The sequence below is a fragment of the Tachypleus tridentatus genome, chromosome 10, assembly GCF_004210375.1.
Source record: "Tachypleus tridentatus isolate NWPU-2018 chromosome 10, ASM421037v1, whole genome shotgun sequence".
In the NCBI taxonomy this organism is placed as follows: domain Eukaryota; kingdom Metazoa; phylum Arthropoda; class Merostomata; order Xiphosura; family Limulidae; genus Tachypleus; species Tachypleus tridentatus.
Genome location: NC_134834.1, coordinates 17,149,042 through 17,162,229, shown reverse-complemented (window position 1 = coordinate 17,162,229; position 13,188 = coordinate 17,149,042). Strand labels below are relative to the sequence as shown.

The 13,188-nt window shown below is 37.0% G+C and overlaps 1 protein-coding gene across 1 annotated transcript in view; it reads right to left on the bottom strand.

The window, feature by feature from the left end:
• Positions 1-13,188, bottom strand: part of LOC143227975 (uncharacterized) — a 187,627-nt gene that overhangs the window by 23,000 nt on the left and 151,439 nt on the right. Inside the window, exons 17-19 of the mRNA XM_076459327.1 lie at positions 11,029-11,235; positions 6,627-7,445; positions 5,493-6,403 (exon numbers count right to left, since the gene is read on the bottom strand). Of these exons, the coding sequence (XP_076315442.1) occupies positions 5,493-6,403; positions 6,627-7,445; positions 11,029-11,235 (1,937 nt within the window). The remainder of the gene's footprint in view (positions 1-5,492; positions 6,404-6,626; positions 7,446-11,028; positions 11,236-13,188) is intronic.

The following is a 13,188-nucleotide window of genomic DNA, read 5'->3' as shown; positions in this document are numbered from 1 at the left end:
CAGCAGAAAAAACTGTGTTGTTACCAATTATATATGGAAGAAGAAACTGGGATGAAGACACTTACTGTGTCAGCAGAAAAAACTGTGTTGTTACCAATTATATATGGAAGAAGGACCAGAGATGAAGACACTTTATGAGCAGAAAAAACTGTGTTGTTACCAATTATATATGGAAGAAGGAACTGGGATGAGGACACTTACTGTGTCAGCAGAAAAAACTGTGTTGTTACTAATTATATATGGAAGAAGGAACAGGGATGAAGACACTTACTGTGTCAGTAAAAAAACTGTGTTGTTACCAATTATATATGGAAGAAGGAACTGGGATGAAGACACTTACTGTGTCAGCAGAAAAAACTGTGTTGTTACCAATTATATATGGAAGAAGGAACTGGGATGAAGACACTTACTTTATCAGCAGAAAAAACTGTGTTGTTACCAATTATATATGGAAGAAGGAACTGGGATGAAGACACTTACTTTATCAGCAGAAAAAAACTGTGTTGTTACCAATTATATATGGAAGAAGGACCAGAGATGAAGACACTTTATCAGCAGAAAAAACTGTGTTGTTACCAATTATATATGGAAGAAGGAACTGGGATGAAGACACTTACTGTGTCAGCAGAAAAAACTGTGTTGTTACCAATTATATATGGAAGAAGGACCAGAGATGAAGACACTTTATCAGCAGAAAAACTGTGTTGTTACCAATTATATATGGAAGAAGGAACTGGGATGAAGACACTTACTTTATCAGCAGAAAAAACTGTGTTGTTACCAATTATATATGGAAGAAGGACCAGAGATGAAGACACTTTATCAGCAGAAAAAACTGTGTTGTTACCAATTATATATGGAAGAAGGAACTGGGATGAAGACACTTACTGTGTCAGCAGAAAAAAACTGTGTTGTTACTAATTATATATGGAAGAAGGAACAGGGATGAAGACACTTACTGTGTCAGTAAAAAAAACTGTGTTGTTACCAATTATATATGGAAGAAGGAACTGGGATGAGGACACTTACTTTATCAGCAGAAAAACTGTGTTGTTACCAATTATATATGGAAGAAGGAACTGGGATGAAGACACTTACTTTATCAGCAGAAAAAACTGTGTTGTTACCAATTATATATGGAAGAAGAAACTGGGATGAAGACACTTACTGTGTCAGCAGAAAAAACTGTGTTGTTACCAATTATATATGGAAGAAGGACCAGAGATGAAGACACTTTATCAGCAGAAAAAACTGTGTTGTTACCAATTATATATGGAAGAAGGAACTGGGATGAAGACACTTACTTTATCAGCAGAAAAAACTGTGTTGTTACCAATTATATATGGAAGAAGGACCAGAGATGAAGACACTTTATCAGCAGAAAAAACTGTGTTGTTACCAATTATATATGGAAGAAGGAACTGGGATGAAGACACTTACTGTGTCAGCAGAAAAAAACTGTGTTGTTACTAATTATATATGGAAGAAGGAACAGGGATGAAGACACTTACTGTGTCAGTAAAAAAAACTGTGTTGTTACCAATTATATATAGAAGAAGGAACTGGGATGAAGACACTTACTGTGTCAGCAGAAAAAACTGTGTTGTTACCAATTATATATGGAAGAAGGAACTGGGATGAGGACACTTACTGTGTCAGCAGAAGAAAACTGTGTTGTTACCAATTATATATGGAAGAAGGAACTGGGATGAGGACACTTACTGTGTCAGCAGAAAAAACTGTGTTGTTACCAATTATATATGGAAGAAGAACCAGAGATGAAGACACTTACTGTGTCAGCAGAAAAAAACTGTGTTGTTACTAATTATATATGGAAGAAGGAACAGGGATGAAGACACTTACTGTGTCAGTAAAAAAACTGTGTTGTTACCAATTATATATGGAAGAAGGAACTGGGATGAAGACACTTACTGTGTCAGCAGAAAAAACTGTGTTGTTACCAATTATATATGGAAGAAGGAACTGGGATGAGGACACTTACTGTGTCAGCAGAAAAAACTGTGTTGTTACCAATTATATATGGAAGAAGGAACTGGGATGAAGACACTTACTGTGTCAGCAGAAAAAAACTGTGTTGTTACTAATTATATATGGAAGAAGGAACAGGGATGAAGACACTTACTGTGTCAGTAAAAAAACTGTGTTGTTACCAATTATATATGGAAGAAGGAACTGGGATGAGGACACTTACTGTGTCAGCAGAAAAAAACTGTGTTGTTACCAATTATATATGGAAGAAGGAACTGGGATGAGGACACTTACTGTGTCAGCAGAAAAAACTGTGTTGTTACCAATTATATATGGAAGAAGGAACTGGGATGAGGACACTTACTGTGTCAGCAGAAAAAACTGTGTTGTTACCAATTATATATGGAAGAAGGAACAGAGATGAAGACACTTTATCAGCAGAAAAAACTGTGTTGTTACCAATTATATATGGAAGAAGGAACTGGGATGAAGACACTTACTTTATCAGCAGAAAAAACTGTGTTGTTACCAATTATATATGGAAGAAGGACCAGAGATGAAGACACTTTATCAGCAGAAAAACTGTGTTGTTACCAATTATATATGGAAGAAGGAACTGGGATGAAGACACTTACTGTGTCAGCAGAAAAAAACTGTGTTGTTACTAATTATATATGGAAGAAGGAACAGGGATGAAGACACTTACTGTGTCAGTAAAAAAACTGTGTTGTTACCAATTATATATGGAAGAAGGAACTGGGATGAGGACACTTACTTTATCAGCAGAAAAAACTGTGTTGTTACCAATTATATATGGAAGAAGGAACTGGGATGAAGACACTTACTTTATCAGCAGAAAAAACTGTGTTGTTACCAATTATATATGGAAGAAGAAACTGGGATGAAGACACTTACTGTGTCAGCAGAAAAAACTGTGTTGTTACCAATTATATATGGAAGAAGGACCAGAGATGAAGACACTTTATGAGCAGAAAAAACTGTGTTGTTACCAATTATATATGGAAGAAGGAACTGGGATGAAGACACTTACTTTATCAGCAGAAAAAACTGTGTTGTTACCAATTATATATGGAAGAAGGACCAGAGATGAAGACACTTTATCAGCAGAAAAAACTGTGTTGTTACCAATTATATATGGAAGAAGGAACTGGGATGAAGACACTTACTGTGTCAGCAGAAAAAAACTGTGTTGTTACTAATTATATATGGAAGAAGGAACAGGGATGAAGACACTTACTGTGTCAGTAAAAAAACTGTGTTGTTACCAATTATATATGGAAGAAGGAACTGGGATGAGGACACTTACTGTGTCAGCAGAAAAAACTGTGTTGTTACCAATTATATATGGAAGAAGGAACTGGGATGAGGACACTTACTGTGTCAGCAGAAAAAACTGTGTTGTTACCAATTATATATGGAAGAAGGACCAGAGATGAAGACACTTACTGTGTCAGCAGAAAAAACTGAGTTATTACTAATTATCTATAGAAGAAGGAACTGGGATGAGGACACTTACTGTGTCAGCAGAAAAAACTGTGTTGTTACCAATTATCTATAGAAGAAGGAACTGGAATGAAGACACTTACTGTGTCAGCAGAAAAAACTGAGTTATTACTAATTATCTATAGAAGAAGGAACTGGGATGAGGACACTTACTTTATCAGCAGAAAAAACTGTGTTGTTACTAATTATCTATAGAAGAAGGAACTGGGATGAGGACACTTACTGTGTCAGCAGAAAAAACTGTGTTGTTACCAATTATCTATAGAAGAAGGAACTGGAATGAAGACACTTACTGTGTCAGCAGAAAAAACTGTGTTGTTACTAATTATCTATAGAAGAAGGAACTGGAATGAAGACACTTACTGTGTCAGCAGAAAAAACTGTGTTGTTACCAATTATCTATAGAAGAAGGAACTGGAATGAAGACACTTACTGTGTCAGCAGAAAAAACTGAGTTATTACTAATTATCTATAGAAGAAGGAACTGGGATGAGGACACTTACTGTGTCAGCAGAAAAAACTGTGTTATTACTAATTATCTATAGAAGAAGGAACTGGGATGAGGACACTTACTGTGTCAGCAGAAAAAACTGAGTTATTACTAATTATCTATAGAAGAAGGAACTGGGATGAGGACACTTACTGTGTCAGCAGAAAAAACTGTGTTGTTACCAATTATCTATAGAAGAAGGAACTGGAATGAAGACACTTACTGTGTCAGCAGAAAAAACTGAGTTATTACTAATTATCTATAGAAGAAGGAACTGGGATGAGGACACTTACTGTGTCAGCAGAAAAAAACTGTGTTATTACTAATTATCTATAGAAGAAGGAACTGGGATGAAGACACTTACTGTGTCAGCAGAAAAAACTGTGTTATTACTAATTATCTATAGAAGAAGGAACTGGGATGAGGACACTTACTGTGTCAGCAGCAAAAACTGAGTTATTACTAATTATCTATAGAAGAAGGAACTGGGATGAGGACACTTACTGTGTCAGCAGAAAAAACTGTGTTATTACTAATTATCTATAGAAGAAGGAACTGGGATGAAGACACTTACTGTGTCAGCAGAAAAAACTGTGTTGTTACTAATTATCTATAGAAGAAGGAACTGGGATGAGGACACTTACTGTGTCAGCAGAAAAAACTGTGTTATTACTAATTATATATGGAAGAAGGAACTGGGATGAGGACACTTACTGTGTCAGCAGAAGAAAACTGTGTTATTACTAATTATATATGGAAGAAGGAACTGGGATGAGGACACTTACTGTGTCAGCAGAAGAAAACTGTGTTATTACTAATTATCTATAGAAGAAGGAACTGGGATGAGGACACTTACTGTGTCAGCAGAAGAAAACTGTGTTATTACTAATTATCTATAGAAGAAGGAACTGTGATGAGGACACTTACTGTGTCAGCAGAAGAAAACTGTGTTATTACTAATTATCTATAGAAGAAGGAACTGTGATGAGGACACTTACTGTGTCAGCAGAAAAAACTGTGTTGTTACTAATTATCTATAGAAGAAGGAACTGGGATGAGGACACTTACTGTGTCAGCAGAAAAAAACTGTGTTGTTACCAATTATCTATAGAAGAAGGAACTGGGATGAGGACACTTACTGTGTCAGCAGAAAAAACTGTGTTGTTACTAATTATCTATAGAAGAAGGAACTGGGATGAGGACACTTACTGTGTCAGCAGAAAAAACTGTGTTGTTACTAATTATCTATAGAAGAAGGAACTGGGATGAGGACACTTACTGTGTCAGCAGAAAAAACTGTGTTGTTACCAATTATCTATAGAAGAAGGAACTGGGATGAGGACACTTACTGTGTCAGCAGAAAAAACTGTGTTGTTACTAATTATCTATAGAAGAAGGAACTGGGATGAGGACACTTACTGTGTCAGCAGAAAAAACTGTGTTATTACTAATTATCTATAGAAGAAGGAACAGGGATGAGGACACTTACTGTGTGAGCAGCAAACATCTAATTGGCTTGTCAGAAATCTTTATTTTTTCTTGCAGGATGAGTTCATAAGCGTAAGGGAACTCACTGCTACCAAAAGACACATTACTGGCTGTATCACTATACTTCTGAGTACTGCTGCTACTGAAATCGTCTGGTCGAAGTAGGTTATGGCGAAACAGTCCTTCATTCTCTGTAACAGGTGTGGAGAACTCTTCACCACTAGCACGGTTGGACGTGGTACTTGCCTGGGCCATGTACATATAGAAGCTTGAACACGATTCATTCTTGGGTAAGGAAGCTTCGGAGTCAATTCTCACCACTGGAAGCAAACTGGAATCACTTTCTGTGATCAAACCGTCTTTATACCAGGATGGTAATTGGTCACGAATATCTGGAAGGTTTGGCTTCAGAAATGTTGAACTTTGTAAACCAATGGGAAGAAGCCTTGCTATTTCTGATGACTGTAAACTAAGTCTGTTTGTAAAGTAGTTATTAACGGTTAGCTTATGTTTGTGAGAATATCGTCTAATCTCGAAACACGTGGGAGCTGTAAGTTCGTTTATTTCCGGAGTTTTACTTGTAATACGTGACGGCTTATGAGAATCGTCCTCTGTGTACGTTATGAATACATCATCGAAATCAAAGCCGTCGCTCACACCCGAAACGCTCAAACTGTCTGCACTCTTATATTTGTGTAAACCTTCAGTACTGGTGGTCGTAAGCACTGTTCTTTTTAACACACTGGTATTTCTCAAGCAGTATAAGTCTCCTAACGAATGGCTACGTTTGAGAAATTTGCTACTAGTGGAGAGGATTTTTTTTTGCGATGGTGGCTTAACACTTGGAAATGCAAAGCTCTTGTCCAGATGAGAACACCCTGATACACTTTCCGAAGATCCCAAAGGTGTCATCTATGTCAGAGAAATCCGGAGGTACGTCAGCACTTGGAGCCAACTGGTTTCCATCAGGTAAGGTGACGTTTTTATCCACTGACAATAAGGTAACGCTTTTATCCATTGACCACCTTCTCAGACCAGGTGATTTTCTTCCAAGTGATGTTCTTTTATTTGCTTTTCTCCAATTCGGATTTATATTCACACAGGACCTACCAGTTTTTAGAGAAACCGAACTGACGTCAGTTGATTGGTTTCCAGTGAGCTCTGAATGTTGTTCACACGAGTACGCCATTCTTGCCTCGTGCGAGTTGGAATACGTTTCTTTGGATTTATCAAGTTTCATTTTAGGATCGTTAGCGGCGTCAACAGTGAGGGAGGTGAGAAAACTCGAATGATTTTCCAAATTTGAATTTTTTGAAACATTTATCTTTTCAGCCACCACGTTTCCCTCCTCCTCATATTTACACATTCCTTCGCTTGTCCTTTCCTGTCCGACTTCTTCAGCAGCACGGGAAGACCGATACGGGCAGTCTGATTGAGTTTGGTCCACTGTGTCCACAAACGGATATTTCGAACCCTTCTCCCGAGCTGACCAGGTGCTTTCATCGTCTTCCGTATGAGGTTCGTGGTTCTCACGCGCTATACTCTGACTATCCAAGAAAAGGCTATTCACGTCTGCATATGAAACACCGGCATTATCAGCAGTCTCGTCGTTTCGTATGTTGTTGTCTTCGCCAGTCCTCTGTTTTTCAGGTTTCGTGTTCATGCCCTCCGGACGATACACAGACACTACAGTATCGTTGCTCAACTGACCACTAGAGTCACTCTGTTGAACGCTAGAACTACTGGTTTTACAAGGAGAACTGATATTGTTGGACAGCAGGGGTTGATCGTTGTCGCATGTAGGAAACAAACTTGGACGTCGACTCAAAGATACGACAGAGGTCGGAGTGGTTGACGTATAACATCCGCTGTCCTTTCGGTACCTCTCTTGTTTTTTGTCGCTAAATCTCAGTTCTGTTTTTTGTTCCACTTTCTGTTGTTCCATAAACAATTCCTGAAAAATAATTATGTTGTTATTAACCGTACTTCTAATATTTTAGTTCAGAATTTTGTCGTAACGTAAAATCTAGAATCTGTGGAATTTGGAAGCTTCCAACGTTAAAGAGAAATAAAGAGTGTAATATAAAAAACCTAGACTAAGACAGTTAATTTTTGAGTTTATAAGGTAGATATTCAAAGTCAGTTACTGAGTTATGCAATGAAAGTTATCTGTGTTCATGTGTTACTCAGTGAATAAGTTATTGTTTTAATTATTATCTTTTGAATTTGTAATCGATCGAGAAGTAAAGAGGTTCTGTAAGCAAGTTTATTTGTGAGTTAGGCGTTGCTGGTTTTGTAACTTTTGTTTAAACGTTATTGAATAAAATAGTCAGTTATCGTCAGATTGACTGGACTTCGTGGTTTTACATGTTAAATACACACACACACACGAGTGTACGTGTGTCACAGAACATGCTACACCGCAGTTAATATTTAGAAGTGTGAGAAAGATTCGATTTCTTTGATACTTTTTACTTTAGATTTAACATAAAATTTTATTTTACATAACGTGTTGATCGCAGCAGTGTGTGGTTGTTTTCTTATAGCAAAGTTACATCGGGCTATCTGCTGAGTCCAGCGAGGGAAATCGAACCCCCTTATTTTAGCGTTTTAAAGCCGTAGACTTACCGCTGTATAAGCGAGGGACGATCGCAGGAGCGACTTTGAATAATGAATATTTCTATACGTTAAAACCTTCTAACTTCCCCAATGGTAAACAACAAATACACGTATTTACAATAAACTTTGTAACTGAAATTTCATTTGTAAGGCCAGTTGTTCCAACTGAATGAATATCTAAACACAATATACCTTACAAATTGGTTGGGTACTTTTAAACGTACATTCAGCTTGGCATGGCCAGGTGGGTTAAGGATCTCGACTCGTAATTTGAGGGTCGCGAGTTCGGATCCCCGTCGTACCAAACATGCTCGCCCTTTCAGATGTGGGGGCGTTATAATGTGACAGTCAATCCCATTATTTGTTGGTAAAAGAGTAGCCTAAGTGTTGGCGGTGGGTGGTGATGACTAGCTGCAAAGTAATAGTAATAAAACGCGAAACGGAAAACCTGCATATATTTCCCCACGAACTGAATGAACCGACATTGATTAGATTAGGTAATAAAACAATTGCGTAGATGAGAAAATAATAAAAAGTATTGGTAAAAAACAAACTAAATTAAAAAAAACTTTATTAACAAACCATGAAAACAACGTTCCGGTCAACAGCACCTCATAAGGTTACCAGTGGTAATAAAACTGTTAACACAAGGGTTAGGTTGAAATAATAAATAACACGTGGTGTGAAGGCCCAGTAACATATGTAAAAGTGCCATGTAGTCGCCCTGTAGACGTCATCAGTTTATAAACCACATAAAAAGGGTTGAATATTTAATAACTGACTTCACAATAATTACCAATTTAATGCCAGCTTTATCCAGATAAAGACAGTTTACTGTTACAAAATGCTCCAAGCGGCAAAACGGTACGTCTGCGCACTGACCCCGCTAGAAACCGGGTTTCGATACACTGTGCTTATTCCAAACAAGCAAACAAACTGTTACAACAAGGTGGTTTGTTTAACTATAACGGGCATCGAACTTGTAACCAGCTGCTTCTCAACGAACCACGTGCATAGTGGTCATTTTTTGATAAATGAGAAACACTGGCCATATCTTGAAAAGCAAATTACAGTGTAGTTCACAATACACTCGTGTGTCTGCTTTTATGTTCTGTTTTGTTTGTTTTTTGTGGCATCAGTATTTTCAGCTCTATGTATTAATTCCATCGGAAAGCATATGCCACTGGTTTCCGAGTCATTCCTTACGACGTCACTTGAATGATATATCTCGACTTACCTTGACAGTCGAATAACATCTTATCCTAATAACCGCTGGAGTCTTGTCGTATTTTGTTTTTCTTTAAGGATGGATCAAATTAAAGTCAGCCCGACTCTGTTAAGTTTGTTCGATTGTTTTCACACAGGTGTTGCAGTCGAAGTTTGTTTGTTTTTTGAATTTCGCGCAAAGCTACTCGAGGGCTATCTGCGCTAGTCGTCCGTAATTTAGTAGTGTAAGACTAAACGGAAGGCAGATAATCATCACTACCCACCGCCAACTCTTGAGCTACTAGTTTTCCAACGAATAGTAGGATTGATCGTCACATTATAACGCCCCATGGCTAAGAGGGCGAGCATGTTTGGTGTAACGGGGACTTTGAACTCGCGACCCTCAGATTGCGAACGCCTTAACCCACCTGACCACGCCGGGCCATCAAAATAATGCATTCAACATTAACTACTATGTACCAGCGTAGAGACAGAGCGACTGACACACTTCATCAGATATTTCAGAAGCTTTATGAACTCTATAATTTACGTATTGCCTCTATTGTCCGCAGGTCTGGACACAACTCATTAAAAAGTATTAAAGACAGGAAAGTGTGTAAAGACAATCCTAACTTAGTTACCACTGTTCCTGCTGACCTGTCACTGTCTGGGACATAAAAGTCAGTCCTCAAAAAAAAAGTCTCACTTTCGTTTTAACCAGAACTCCTACTGTTGTACTTACCCTTCCAGAAGTCTTGGAGAAATGTTACCATAGACAACTTGTTTCAAATGCAAAACACGTTCTAACATCAATCCTTCATGTGAAGAAACTCATCTGGACATCACAGAAATCAACCTACAGTTGTGGACAACAAACCATCACATTGGAAGTTAAATGATCGCCAGTAGACATCAGAACCATGACATCAGTTCATCGAGACATTCATTGTGGTTTCGGTTTCTCACATTATTGTCTCGTGATGACGATAACCCCACTTGAAGTAAAAATGTATCTCAGGACGGCTGGTAAGGGTATTAACACTTTTTTAATAAAGCAGAAAACAACGTTTCTACCTTCTTAAATTATCTTTGCTAACCTGAAGATGACTTAGGAATGTCGAAACGCTGTTCTCTGCTGTATTAGTAAGTGTTAATACCCACATCAACAATCCTGATATATATTTTTACTTTGTTGTCTGCTACATTCCCATGTTTATCTGGTTTATTTACTGAGATTAACTGTATTTACAGCTCATATCTAGCTTCAGAGACATTTTCTCGAGCCTTCACGCCACATGTTATTTGTTCTTTCAACCTAACCCTTGTATTAACAGTTTTCTTTCCACTAGTAACCTGTTGAAGTGTTGTTGACCGAAACGTTGTTTTCTTGATTTATTAATAGTTATTTAACTTTGACGAGTTTTTCATTACTACCTTATATGTGTGTGTTTTCTTATAGCAAAGCCACATGGGGCTATCTGCTGAGCCCAACGAGGGGAATCGAACCCCTGATTTTAGCGTTGCAAATCCGTAGACTTACCGCTGCACTAGCAGGGGGAAGACTCTAACATATATTCTAATGAACCCGTAGATTAATTTCAGAGACGATCCACCTACACCTTTAGAATTAATTACATGGACGTACTATTATAATTATATTGACTATGTGTTTCATCTGGACAGACAGAGCTGCCATGCAATAAGTTTACAACCTGTATTTTTTCCTGAATCTGGTCGCCAGTGGCGATGTTTGGAGACTGTAAACAAGGAAAGGGCGAATTCGCTGCACTGGAGTTACAGGAGAGTCGTGTGACGACATCAAAGATGATGAGAGCCCCCTCTCCAGTTCCAACGAGCAAACTACCATCAAACGGAAGGAGTGACGTAACTCGAGAAGACTTGACGCCGTTTTCTTCTTCCTGGACAGAAAACAGAAGAAAAATTATTATTGTCTTCACTACCTGATCAAAACTGCTTTTTAATTTCTGTTCTGCTGTTGGAATCGCGGGAATTCTTATAAGTGGACTGAGAAACAGTGAACGTTATTTAAATGTGGAAGAAACTCGTATCATTTAGGCCTAATATTCGTAATAAAACTCATGGAAGACTGGAGATACTCATTTCGGATATTTAATCCATGTGAACGTTCTGTGTGTGTATAAAGTATCTTAGAAAATTAAAAACAGGGAGAAACTTCTCCCATTTGCTCCCTAACACTCAGTTCCACCTAGAATTGCTTCAAGTGCACAGACCTATATCTTTAAGCGTTCAAAGACAATGGTTGAATCAAAAGTCACCCAAACACGACGCAGTGGACAACTTGGACATGGAGATACGTTTCTAAGCACAATATTAGTAACGAAAAACAAAACACTTTAAGTTATTTCAAACCAGAAATAAGGACATGAGTATTTATATCAAAATAACTTTATTTTAACAACTAAACTAGTACTGCCTTCGGCGTCAGTACTTTACTTGTTATAAGTAGTACTGGATACAGGAGTGTCTTGTGTTATATGTTGTATACAGTAGAAACATTCATCTATTATCACTAGCATGTTGTATGTGTTACAAATACACATCTAATACCACAAGCATGTTGTACATAGTACAAACACTTATCTAATAACACAAGCATGTTGTACATAGTACAAACACTTATCTAATACCACAAGCATGTTGTATATAGTACAAACACTTATCTAATACCACAAGCATGTTGTATATAGTACAAACACTTATCTAATACCACAAGCATGTTGTATATAGTACAAACACTTATCTAATACCACAAGCATGTTGTATATAGTACAAATACTTATCTAATACCACAAGCATGTTGTATATAGTACAAACACTTATCTAATACCACAAGCATGTTGTAAATAGTAAAACACTTATCTAATACCACAAGCATGTTGTACATAGTACAAACACTTATCTAATACCACAAGCATGTTGTATATAGTACAAACACTTATCTAATACCACAAGCATGTTGTATATAGTACAAACACTTATCTAATACCACAAGCATGTTGTACATAGTACAAACACTTATCTAATACCACAAGCATGTTGTATATAGTACAAACACTTATCTAATACCACAAGCATGTTGTATATAGTACAAACACTTATCTAATACCACAAGCATGTTGTATATAGTACAAACACTTATCTAATACCACAAGCATGTTGTATAGAGTACAAACACTTATCTAATAACACAAGCATGTTGTATATAGTACAAATACTTATTTAATACCACAAGCATGTTGTATATAGTACAAACACTTATCTAATACCACAAGCATGTTGTATATAGTACAAACACTTATCTAACACCACAAGCATGTTGTATATAGTACAAACACTTATTTAATACCACAAGCATGTTGTATATAGTACAAATACTTATCTAATACCACAAGCATGTTGTATAGAGTGCAAACACTTATTTAATACCACAAGCATGTTGTATAGAGTGCAAACACTTATTTAATACCACAAGCATGTTGTATATAGTACAAACACTTATCTAATACCACAAGCATGTTGTAAAAAGAACAAACATTTATCTAATACCACAAGCATGTTGTAAAAAGAACAAACACTTATTTAATACCACAAGCATGTTGTATATAGTACAAACACTTATCTAATACCACAAGCATGTTGTATAGAGTGCAAACATTTATCTAATACCACAAGCATGTTGTATAGAGTGCAAACACTTATTTAATACCACAAGCATGTTGTATATAGTACAAATACTTATCTAATACCACAAGCATGTTGTAAAAAGAACAAACATTTATCTAATACCACAAGCATGTTGTAAAAAGAACAAATACTTATCTAATACCACA